Source organism: Notamacropus eugenii, chromosome 2 (assembly GCF_028372415.1).
Source record: "Notamacropus eugenii isolate mMacEug1 chromosome 2, mMacEug1.pri_v2, whole genome shotgun sequence".
NCBI lineage: Eukaryota > Metazoa > Chordata > Mammalia > Diprotodontia > Macropodidae > Notamacropus > Notamacropus eugenii.
The window spans coordinates 465,818,834-465,831,406 of NC_092873.1; the positions used below are offsets into that span (position 1 = coordinate 465,818,834).

At 42.6% G+C, this 12,573-nt stretch overlaps 1 protein-coding gene across 2 annotated transcripts in view; it reads right to left on the reverse strand.

The window, feature by feature from the left end:
- Positions 1-102: 102 nt before the first annotated feature.
- LOC140529685 (protein FAM163A-like) overlaps positions 103-12,573 on the reverse strand; it is a 122,389-nt gene continuing 109,918 nt past the window's right edge. For both annotated transcript variants that reach the window (XM_072648512.1, XM_072648511.1), the window contains exons 2-3: positions 6,042-6,156; positions 103-1,354 (exon numbers count right to left, since the gene is read on the reverse strand). In XM_072648512.1, the coding sequence (XP_072504613.1) occupies positions 959-1,354; positions 6,042-6,134 (489 nt within the window). In that variant the 5' untranslated portion in view covers positions 6,135-6,156 and the 3' untranslated portion in view covers positions 103-958. The remainder of the gene's footprint in view (positions 1,355-6,041; positions 6,157-12,573) is intronic.

Genomic DNA, 12,573 nt, shown 5'->3' on the forward strand with positions numbered 1-12,573 from the left:
ACAAATAAAAACAAAGTAGGAAGGTATGTTGATTCTCCATGAGGGGTAGCAAGTCTAAGGCTTCTGTGTGCAGTGACCAAAATGAAAAAAAGATCCTGCATCTTCTAGGACATGTTTCAGCCTTTTAATAAAACCCTGCCATCACGAGGTCTCCAAATCAAAGCAGGGTTTTTTTTTATTTTAAAAAATGGTTTGCATTATCCAATCCCCTCTGTAAGTCTCTCCCCCACAATGAGGTCAATGCCACCTGTTGCCCATGGAGAGGTATAGGGGTAGTTTGTGTGTGACATCTTTGTGTCTGATATAAAGGAACTAGTCACAGGGCTTCCTCTTCAATTCTTAAGTGTTAGAAGTACGCAGTCATTGCAACTGTTACAATCCCAGAATTACAAAATGCTTATATTAGAAATGACTTTTACCTCTTCCTCCCAGAAAGTGAACCTCCCCATTCCCCATACTCCACCAGATCCAAGGCCCCAGAATTCCTTAGCTCCCATCTTCTGGGTTAGCTCATTCCTTCTAACAAGGACTTGATTGAGGGCTCCAGGGTCTTAGCACAGCTCACCCTGGTATGCCCTGACTCTTGATTCTGCAAAGTCTTATTATTTCAGGTGGGGATAGCCATGGGTGTATTTGTTTTGCGCACAGCCTGGTGAAGAAGCCCCACTGATTGATACAAGTGGCATTGTAGGTAAAGTTGTAGTGAGTTGCAAACTTTTCCCATCCAGAGAAGGGGTCTCCCGTCCCCCCACTCCCTTCCTGCTGCAATGTCCTTTCAGTGGTCAGGTGCCTGAGTGTCAATATCTCCTTTGTTCTCAGGCTACCCATTAATGCATCCCAGAATACCCTAAATTCTGTAGCAAGAAAACCTAAGAAAACAGACCATCCATGGACCAAGGGCTTCTCACTGCCCTGCTTTGTTCCAAAGGGGGCAACAAGGCGTGGTGGGTGGGTAAGGTTATACTTCTGTACTAATAGCCCTTGGATTGGTAAAGGCCTCACGTCCAAGGCCTGGTCGGGTCACCGGAAAACTCTGGAGCGATGACATTTTGAGGGGTGGGGGCCCCAGCTCCTTGTAGCAAGTTGGAGTGTAGGTGAGCCTCTCCCCACCATTGGGGACCATGTCAGCTGTCCGTATGTAAAAGGGGGAGCTGTAGGGGCCGCAGCTGGGGCAGTGGCTCTGAGCACCTCGATGTTGGTCGGAGGGCTCACTGGGGAGTGGTGCCAGGTCACCTTGTCCATCCCGGACGTGGGAGTTGCAAGAATTACAGGTTGAAAATCTTGATGGAGCAGAGAGATCGTGTCCTTCTTCCTCTTCCTCATCATCAGAATCATCTTTCTTACAACAGTAGTACTGACCAGGAGGGAGAAAGAAAGGTCCAGATTAGTGAGCATGAAGCACTGTTTGCACACTCAATTCCAAGCACGCTTCCATGGGTGCATGAGACCCACCCCCAGCATATGTACATGAGCCACATAGCCCCACCGAAGCACAACATCAACTCCAAATATAGGTGGAGTATGTATATACTTATGAGGAATGATTGGAGAGGCTCAAAAGGTTGCCTAAATTCTCAGTCTGTTACGTGACATAAATTCTACCATTGGTCACTCTTTTGGGTTAAAACAATAAGACTTCTGTTGAAAATAGAAATATATCATTTGATAAAGGCAACATTTCAAGCTTCTACTATCATCATCCAAGCTTTAGCAGGCATTAGTTTATCAGATCTAGCTAGCTAGCTTGCTTCCACCTAGTGTGGAGTAGGGTCCTGAACAAGTAAGAGATATAAGACAGGTTAGTTTTGATTAGGGGTCCAGGGAAAAGAGGAAATCCAAAAAGATCTGGAGCACTGGACATTGTCTGAAGAACGTAGCCAAGGGCAGTATGAGGGTATTTGGTGGGAAGAAGGAAGATGGAAAGATGATTGGAAGTATCCTGACAATAAATTGCCTTTTCTGCAGCTTGGTGTTGGCCTAGCACTGATACTCATGTGTATCACGGTCATTGTGGTATGAGAGTACCATTATTTGAGGTGCTCAATTATATCTAGAAGTTCACATTCCAGAGGCAAGCAGTGCTGGTGTGGTTTCCAGCAAAGAAAACATCACATTGTTGTCCAGAAGTGATAAGTGAGAAGGGATTGTCTTGGAGAATTCCTAACCACACAAAGGAAAGCTACACTGTCCTAGTCCTGGTCCCATCACTTCATCCTTAGTCTTTACCTTTGTCTCACATATTTAAGAGAGAATCCTATTGAACAAGCATATTTCAGCACCTAAATCACTGGGGATGCTCAAATGGAGTGGTGAACTTCCTCCTCTATTTCGCTATTCCTTACAATGCCAATATTGCTTACAATGATGCCATTTACGATCCACCCATGCCTTCCCAGTCTGTGCATCTCGTCCATACCCTTCTATAAGTTCAAAGGGGGTCCCCCCAAAGTGCTAGACACTTCCTGTTTCTCCTGACATTGTGAGGATGCTAATGGAGCATGTGAGCTTCCACTTGAGGAATATAGGGTATGGGAGGGACACCCAGTGTCCTTACTACTCTCTGGCCACCTCCTTCAAGGGGACAGCTCATGTGTTCCTCTTATATCTTTACTCTCACCTTCCCCATGTACTAGCTCATGTTTTCTTCCTTACGTACATTTCCCTAGTTCTATCTATTCCTGCTCTTTGAAATTCCTCATTGGTTGTATGAGGAAAAAAGCTTATGTTGTCTGAGAAGGGGAATGTGTTTGTGTGCCATGTATGTACATGTATGCACATGTGAATTAAATCAGTTCCATCAGTTGAATTCAGACAGTGCCAGTTGGTTGCCCAATCTTCAAAGCAGCTGTTTGCTGTCACCCAGTAGTATCACTACTACATCTCTATTCCAAAGAGATAAAAGAAAAAGGATAAAGATGTACAAAAATATTTATAGCAGCTCTTTTCGTGATGGCAAAGAATTGGAAATTGAGGGGATGCTCACCAATTGGGGAATGGCCAAACAAGTTGTGGCATATGATTGTGATGGAATACCATTGTGCTATAAGGAAATGATGAGGGGATAATTTTAGGGAAAAAACATGGCAAGACCTATATGAACTGATGCAAAGTAAAGTGAGAAGAAATGGGAGATCACTGTGCACAGTAGCAGCAATGTTGTACTGATGATCAACTGTGAAAGACTTGACTCCTCTGCTCAAAACAGTGATCCAAGGCAGTTTCAAAGGATGGAAAAATGCCGCCTACCTCGAGGGAGAACTCGTGAACTCTGAGTGCAAATGGAGGTATAATTTTTTTTGCTTTTTTTCTTTTACTTTTTTTTAGATATGACTAAGATAGAAATATGTTTTGCATGATTTCACATGTATAATTGATATATTGTTTGCCTTCTCCATGTGTAGGGGCAGGAGTGGGAGGCAGGGGGAACTTGAAACTTAAAAAGAAAAGAATGTTTTAAATAAATAATACTAAAAAAACTAAGTTAGAAGGGGAAAAAAAAGAAATTAAAAGGGAGGCTTGAGATCATCTCTTTAAGCAGGGAAAGGGCGAAATAATTCTTTCAAGGAACTAAATCAGAATTTAGCCAGAGGGGCTGACCTAGAGAATTCCTTGTTTCACCTTCAGTGTGTCTCCCTTGATGCTTTTTTTGTTTTAATGAGCTTACAATGAAAAGCCAAATTCGTAGGATCATTAGAAGCCATTAAGTTCAACCAGCTTATTTTACTATAAGAAGAGCTGCAAAAAATATTTTTGTATACAAAGGTCCTTTCCTTCTGCCTTTGGTCCATTCCAGATATAGGCTTACTAATGTTATTACTGGCACAAAGGTTCATAGCATATAAGGGATTTGGGGGGAGGGGGGGCGTGGTTCAATATTGCTTTCCAGAATGGCTGGACCAATTCATAGCTGTCTATTAATGGTACAATAATATGCTTCTCTTCCTGTGTTTTTTTTTAAATTAAATTTTATTTTCCAAAAATCTATATACCACCTTCCTCTGCCCCCCCCCCCCCCACTCCATTGGGAAAGCATGAAAAACAAAACCCTTGTTACAAATATGACTAGTCAAGCAAAACAATTTCTTGCTTTCTTGGGGTGTGTCCAAAACAATTATGTCCTAATCTTCACTCTGAGTGCATCGCCTCTGGAAGTGGGTAGCGTGTTTCATCATGAGCCCTCTGAAATCATGTTTGGTCATTTTATCGACAGGGTTTCTAAGTCTTTCAAAGTTGTTGCTTTGTGCGATGTTGTGGTTTTTGTATGAATTGTTCTGAATCTGCTCATTTCACGCTGTATCAGTTCATGCAAGCCTTCTCCAGGATTTTCTGAATCCAATCCCCTTTGTCATTTCTTCCAGCACAATAGTATCTTATCACATTTACATACCATAACTTGTTCAGCTCGGCCATTCTCTAATTGGTGGGCACCCCCTCAGTTTCCAATATTTTTGTTCATGTGGTCCTTTTTCTCTTTCTTTGAATTTTTTAAGGTAAAGACCTAGTGGCAGCCTTACTGGATCAGAGTAGGTTGCATTTTATAGCTTTTGGGGCATAGCTCCAAACTACTGTTCACAGTAATGAAGGAGAATGGTGTGGACAGCTCCTCCGACAGTCTATTGATGTTTTTTTTTTCTAATAACTCCTCCAGGATGTTCTGTTTCCCATTTTTGTCAACTTTGCTAATCTTCTGCAAACCCCTTCTCATTTTGAAGATTCTAAAGCTACGGTACAGAAAATTTAAGTGACTTGTTTAAGGTTATCTAAGCTGCAACTTGAACCCTCATCTTCCTGGCTTCACGACCAGTGCCTGATCTACTCTACCACACCGCCTCTCATTCTCCAAGGTGACTCATATTCCCCGGTGCAGAAAGGTCAGTGTGTTAGCTTCCCAGCTCCATTTCTCCCATTTACAAGAATTCAATAGTTCATAATTCTGTGGTGGTGCCTTTTAGCTTACAAAGCACTTTCTTCCCCGAAGGAGATAAAGTATTATTATTTCAGGAGGAGGAGTCTTCAGCTCAGTGGGGAATCAGTGGCCCACATTCACATAGCCCTCAGTGCATCAGAGCTAGGATTGGAACATGTATCCTCTGATCATAAGTCCAGCCTCTTTCCCCTGAAGATAGAAGGGAATGTCCTATAATTCATATTGGTGGAGAAAGACATTGCTGTGAATCTCTGGATGCAGCTTTTAAAGAGTATCTAGAGGTCATGGAAATGGAATGATGCCTTTCCTGTCACTCCTAAAATGCAAAGACCATCTATTCTCATACTCTCCATTGAACACCCAAGGTACCCCAGGCCCTTGGAGAAGACCATTCCTCCCTAAGTAGCTAGGTGGTGCAGTGTATAAAACACTGAACCTAGAGTCAAGAAGGTAATAAGTGCCTCCGACAGTTAATAGCTATGTGACCTTGGGTAAATCAATTAACCTCAGTTTCCTCAACTGTAAAATGGGGATAATAATAACACTTACCTCTCAGGGTGATTGTGGGGATCAAATGAGATCATATTTGTAAAGTATTTAGCTCCAATGCCTGGTATACAGTAGGTACTACGTAAATGCTAACCGCTATCATTAATATTATTATCATCCCTATATCAGTAGCTGAAAGGCAGTGTGGTGTAGTAGATAGTCTGGGCTTAGATTTATAAAGACCCAGGTTCAAATCCTACCTTGGGCACTTATGGCTATGTGACCTGGGCAAGTCACTTAATTTCTCTGGACCTCAGTTGCCTCATCTGTCAAATAAACTTAATAGCTTCTAAGATCCCTTCCAGCTTGAAATCTATGACCCTATGTTTCACAAAAAGGTTGTTTGAGGGCAGTGTGCCAAGCTCAGTGCACTATGATTCCTTATTGCAAAAAATAATACTATGTCATGAGCAAAAAAGAGTTTCAGAACCATAACTTTCACTTCTTAAAGCACCCCATCCACATCTCAGGGTACTTGAGCTGATGGTATGATTTCTAGCTCAACTCCCAAGGTCATGGAATTTGCTGGAATGAGGCCGGTCTGGGGGCACAGGGAGTTACTGACCTGGAGGCGACAGTAGCACAGGACAGCAATGATGCAGAGTAAGATCACAGTCGCTAGGATTCCGCCGGTGATGACAACTGTTCCCGCTGTCATCCGAACGATTCTCCATCAAACTCTGCAAAGCACAAGCACAAAGGCCATGGAGAGGTGGAGTCCCTTGGAAATAAGAGACACTGGGATGGACGCCTCTGGGATGGACGTTTAAAGCACATGCTGTACTGGACACAGGAGCGAAAACCAGGAAAACTCACAGTAGAGAGGGCAGAGATGGGAAGGAAAATGCATACTATGTACAAGGAACTTTATAAATATTATCTCATTTGATCCTCACACCAACCTTGGGAGATAGGTACTATTATTACCCCCATTTTACAGATGAGGAAACCGAGGCAGAAAGAGGTTATGTGACTTGTCCAGGGTCATACAACTAGTAAGTGTCTGAGGCTGGATTTGAATTCAGTCCTCCCTGACTTAAGGCTTGGCATTCTTATCTCTCCACTGGACCACAGAGGTGCCTACAAGCTAATAACTGAGGCTGGATTTCAGCTTGAATGTTTCAGACTTCTGGAACAGCACTCTGTTCACTGCACCATGTCATTGCCTCTAAAGAATGATAAACCTGCCAAGTTCAAGGACTAAGAAAGAGCTGGTTGGGACTGGCTCATGGTCAACTCTGATTTCGGGGACTCAGAATAGGAGAAGTTAAGGGCCTGGTGTGGGGAAGGAGAGGAAGGGCTGAAAGACCTCTCCAATTCTTTTGGAGGCTCCAATTCCACTCTCCCACTTTTGATAGGTCGCTTGTTTATTCCTGAGGATCATAAGATTTTAGATATGGAAGACAGCTTAGGTGTTACCTAGCTCATCCTGGCCTCCCCCAATCCCCTACCCATTTTGCTGATGAGCAAACTAGCCCAGAGTAAAGAGGTAACTTTTCTAGGTCACCCAGATGAATTCAAATCCAGATCTTTGGACTCTTAAATCCGATGTTCTTTCCTTCTTCTTTTCCTCTCCTCATTTCCCTAACGCCAAGTCAAAGGGACAGATGGGGTGAGAGAATTCTCTCTCCTCCTTTACTATCCTAAACCCTCCAGTCCTGCCAAAACTGTCCTGGGCATACTCTCCCTTATTCTATATGTATGAGGTAGGACACATAGGAGCAGATGGGGAAATCCCAACCCACACCAGCAGAGAGAGCAGAGCAAGGAATAGGCCCAGTAGACTTGAGTCTCAGAACCTCACATTTGTTACCCAACAGCTTGATAAGCAAGCCATTATCAGGTGAGTCAACCAATCAGCATTTACGAAGGAGACATCAATCAGTCAATTTATTAAGTGCTACTATGTGCCAGGCACTGTTAAGTGCCTGGATACAAAAAGAGGCAAAAGACAGTGCTTACCTTCAAGAAGCTTACAGTCTAAGGGAGGAAACAACATACATACACACACACAAACATATATACACAATGCATACACACACATATAAATACATACATACATACATATATACATATATACATGTGTATGTATATATATAATTATAATGTGAATAATTTAAAATTATATATTGGATTCTAGGGATGAAAATACAAATCATGAAACAATCCTTCCATTCAAAGAGCAGAGATTCTAACAGGGAGACAAGCAGTATATATATGAATATATGCAGAATCAAAAAAGAGAATGGAAATAAATACAAAGTAGTGAAGTACAGTATATCCCCAAGATCTCTGTGCATTTTAATGCTTACTAGAGATTTAATATGCTTAAAAATTTTGATAAAATTTAATCTTTAATAAGCTTTAAAATACACTAAGACTTTCAGGACACTCTGTATAAGGTAATTTGGGAGGGAGTGCCCTAGCAGCTGGGGAGGGGGGAAGAAATCTGGAAAGACTACATGTAGAAGGCAGCGCTTCAGCTGTGTCTTGAAGAAGAGAAGGGTGAGGTGAAGGGGAGGAGGAAGGACATTTCAGGAGAAGAGATGGTAAACAAAGGCACAGGAAAGGGAAATGGGGTGTCACATGTAAGAAACAGAGAGAGAAGGCCAGTTGGGTTCTGAGTTTGATGGGGATAATAAGAATAAAAGCTACCCTTTAGGTAGCACTTTAAGGTTTGTAAAATACTTTAAAAATATCCTCTCATTTCATCCTTATAACAATGCTTTGGAGTAGGCACCCTCTTTGTTATCCCCATTTTTCACTTAATTTCTTTTGAGTGATTTGACCAGGGTCATACCGTCAGAGTCTCACTGAGGTATATGAATTTAAATCTTTAGGACTCCGAAAGCAGCACTCTAACCACCTAGCCACCTAAGTGTGCTCAACACACATACCACCCTTTTATTCTCTCCTCTCTCTCTCTCTCTCTCTCTCTCTCTCTCTCTCTCTGTCTCTCACTCTCTCTCTCTGTCTCTCTGTCTCTCCCTCTGGCAACTGGGGTTGAGCGACTTGCCCAGGGTTACATAGCTAGTAAATTTGAATTCAGCTCCTCCTGACTTCAGGGTCAGTGCTCTATCCAGTGTGCCACATAGTTGCCCCCATGTCACCCCTTTCAAAGGGCCATGCCAGCATCATGGCACTAAGACTTTGGGGATAAGTGACTAGCACCCATACAGGTGAGCAATATTTCTCTTCCTTTTGCTCTTTCGGTCATCTTATTTTCCTGAGTTTTTGTCTTGGCTCCCTCCTTTGGCTTTTGTTTGACTGGGAGCTCAGAAGTTTCCTAGGTCTTCTGATTCTGGACTGGTATCAACAACTATTCTCCTAACTCATCATTTCTAATGAGGTAGAAAGGAGTGCCCAAGGCAGATGGAGCAAGCAGGATGCAGGAAGTGAGATATGGGATAAGATGCAGGATGTGACCAGTCATAAAAATGATCAAAGAAGACCATGCATCCAAGTCTCCCCACTGTGGACTTAACCTGTCTAATTTTGCAAAGCATCCCCAATTCCAGAACAATTCTTCTCCTCCCCTTTCCTGTTCTCTTTGCTTGTCTCTATAATAAAGGCATCTCCTGACTACCTGATATCCCAGACATTTGGAGCCAGGCTTGCTCCTGCCATTTTCTTGTCCCCCATTTCATAAAATTGTATTTAAACCATACCTTTAAACTGGCTACCTGACTTTGACCTCTGTGGGAAGCAGGGGCTGCTCTGTTCCCTTAGGGGAGCAGGGAGTGTGGCCTATGCTCTGCCCCCCATGTGGAATAGAGCCCACTGGCGCTCTACCTCATGGGGAGCATGTCTACTTGGGTGTATCACCCCAATAAATGCCTTTCTTAAACATGGAGACTGCTCAAGTGAAATCTTTCAGGACACTAGGACTCACACATCTATTCCTCATCATTTCAGGTAGCACCCCAACCTTCTTGGGGTCCATCCTGGACTCATAATCAATAGCTAAGACAAGGTCATCTAAGTGAATTTTTTCACACTCAAACCGCTCTCCTGAATCCAACCTCAACAATCCTGCTTCCATATTCTGCCTAGACTTTCCAAATAAGAGACATCTTGAGATTACTGGCTGTGATCAGCACTCTTTCCATCCCAAATCAGGAAGGTATATGAACTCCCATCACATAGTTCAGTTGTTGGTGCCCCCTCTAGGATCCTGTGACTCATGTGGATTTGTAGAAATCCTTCATGGTCAACTGACCCAAAGAAGTCCAGGTCCCCAAGCTCATATCCCAGCTTCTTTCCCTATCCTTTACATATAGGGAGGCAACATTTACTAAAGTTAATGCTTCTTATACTTTTTAAAAAAGTGACTAAGGTATCTATAACTGTTAATCTAGATGTCCCAATGCTAGACATATATACTATGGAGGTTCAAGTTAGAAACATGGGCCCTATGTACAATAAAATATACATAGTAGCACTCTCTGTGATAGCAAAGAACCGGAAACAACATAAATACCCATCAGTTGGGGAATAGTTGAACAAATTTTGTTACACAAATAATGGAATGTCATTTCTTTGTAAAAACAAAACAAAACAAAACAAAAAACCAATGAATATGAAGAACTCAGAAAAGCATGCCTTAAGGAGGCATACTCTGCTAGTATGCCTTGGGAGAGGGGGAATCTCAGCATTCAGGCCCATTACAATACATTTTGCAGTTTCTGGGTGCAGAGTGGGATGGCTCAGAGGAGGTTGAGAGTCCTATGGAGTTATAGCCTATTCTGTTACTGCTTTGAATCCAGGCCAACCAAGACAAGAGAGAGAACCATAAATGCTGGAGTTTGCTTAGAAGGCAGTTTTAGGTCATAACTCAAGATCAACATTCTCAGGCTTGCCAACTAAGCACATTCCAAGTAGGATATACTTTCCTAAGGGCTTGAAGCTGAGGGTAGGGAGGATGAGGCAGAATGTCTTTGATCCTCCGCATTCCAATTCTCCTTGAGCCTTACTCTTTCACTGCCTGCTCTGTAGCCCTCAACTCCCAGGCTCTGGGGAGGTTAATTCATATCTGGAGCTCTCACCCCTGGGGCCCGTTAATTCGTGACTGGCTGTGTACCAACTAGACCCTTGTGTCTTTTGGCTGGCCCTAGATACCAGACTACATATCACAACTTATCCAGCCATTCACCTTGTCTTTTGTCTCTTAGCACAGTGACTGGCATATTATAGGCACTTAATAAATATTTATTGATTCATCTTTCCATTTCCACTGTCATCATCATCAAACTAGTTGAGGCTTCTATCATCTCCTACCTGGGTAACTGGTCTCTCTACTTTGTCCTCTTCCTCCATGTGATCTATTCTGTTCCCTGTTGCCAGTCCTAAGTCAATCTTCCTAAAATACTGCTTTTGTCATGGCCTTTGAGATAACTTCCACACTTCTTGGCTTGACCTTCAACACCCTCCGTAATCTGGCCCAATTCACCTTCAAACGATTAATACCCTCCTCAGAATCTTGGTACAAATGTACACTATGCAATTAACTAGAAGAATCTACTTAATGTCACTCAACCATGCCTTTGAGGGCTTTTTTTGGGTAAGAACTGCACCTATGCTACTTTATAGATCTCAAAGTACCTAGCACATAGTGTGAGCTCAATAAGCATTTACATTTTGCTTGATGCCTTGTTCATTCCTACCTTTGGTTATGTCCTTGCTGGATGCCTTCATTCATTGAAAACACATGTATTAGTACCTAGGTGGTACAGAGCACCAGTGCAGGACTCAGGAGGACCTGAGTTTAAATCTCACCTTTGACTCTTGACACTCACTAGTTGTGTGGCCTTGGGCAAGTCACTTAACCCCAATTGCCTCATCCTGGGTCATCTCCAGTCATCCTGATGAGTATCTGGTCACTGGATTCAGATATCTCTGGAGGAGAAGTGAGGCTGGTGACCTGCACAGCCCTCCCTCACTCAAAACAAAGTCAAGTTCAAGTCATGTCATCATTTCTCTGATGGCATGGTCTTCTTTGGCAATGAAGGATGAACACACACATTAGTACCTACAGAGTGTACAGCATTAGATACTGGAGGTGATGCAAAGCTTAGATAAGACACTATCCCTGTCCTCTTAGACTTTATCGTCTAGTAGAGGAATAAAACACAAAGAAAGGTTCCTATTATATACATTATTACATGATAAACTCTACAGGTATAAACAAAGTGCTATGTGAAATCTGGGAGGGGGACAGGGGAAAGTCATTACTCCCTTCATTCTCTTTACCTGTCCAAATCCTTCTCATCCTTCAAGCTTCAGCTCAAATTTGCTGTCCTCAGTGAAGGTCTTTTGACTGTCTCAGTCCCCAAACGGTCCCTCCCTCTTATGAGCTCCTGCATCATTTCCATGTCCCATTCATTTGTACCATAGAACATTGAGCTGGAAGAGATTTCAGGGATGACTTGGTGCATTGCCCTCATTTTATAAATAAGGCAACTGAGGTTCAGAGATAAGGAGCAATTTTGTTGAAGTTACCCAGATAGAAAGTATCAGAGATGAGATTTGAACTTAGGTCTTCTGATTTTCAATTCAATGTTTTCTCTCAACCACTTTGACTGCCTTAGTGCTACAGTGATACAATGCCTGGCACACATATCGGTCTCCCAATAGAGTGTAAGTTAGTTGAGGGAAAGCACTATAACTTTAAGTTTTGTATGCTTCTCCCCACCTCCCAGGCAAGGACCTAGCACAGTGCACATGGTAGGGGATTCAATTAAGAATTTTTTTTGATTGTTCAATTAGTACTTCAGCACTTTGATTAACTCATTCACCATAACTCTTGTCTACCACCAGAGGGCAGCAGCCACTACTTTGTCTGGTCAGCTCACCTCTCTGATCTGATCAGCCCCCAATGTACATCTTCTGAAAACATAATGGTGGAACCATTTCCCAATAGCAGTGGACCTAACATTATACTGGGAACTAAGGGGACCTGACTGAGCCTCATCCTGGAAAGTAGTGCTGAGAATCACAACTTGGAATAGTGCCTGGCACAAAGTAAGCTCTTAATAAATGTTTGTTGACCTGATAAATGTCAATGTTGTGGTTGTGTGTGGTGTGGTTTGTCCTTTGTT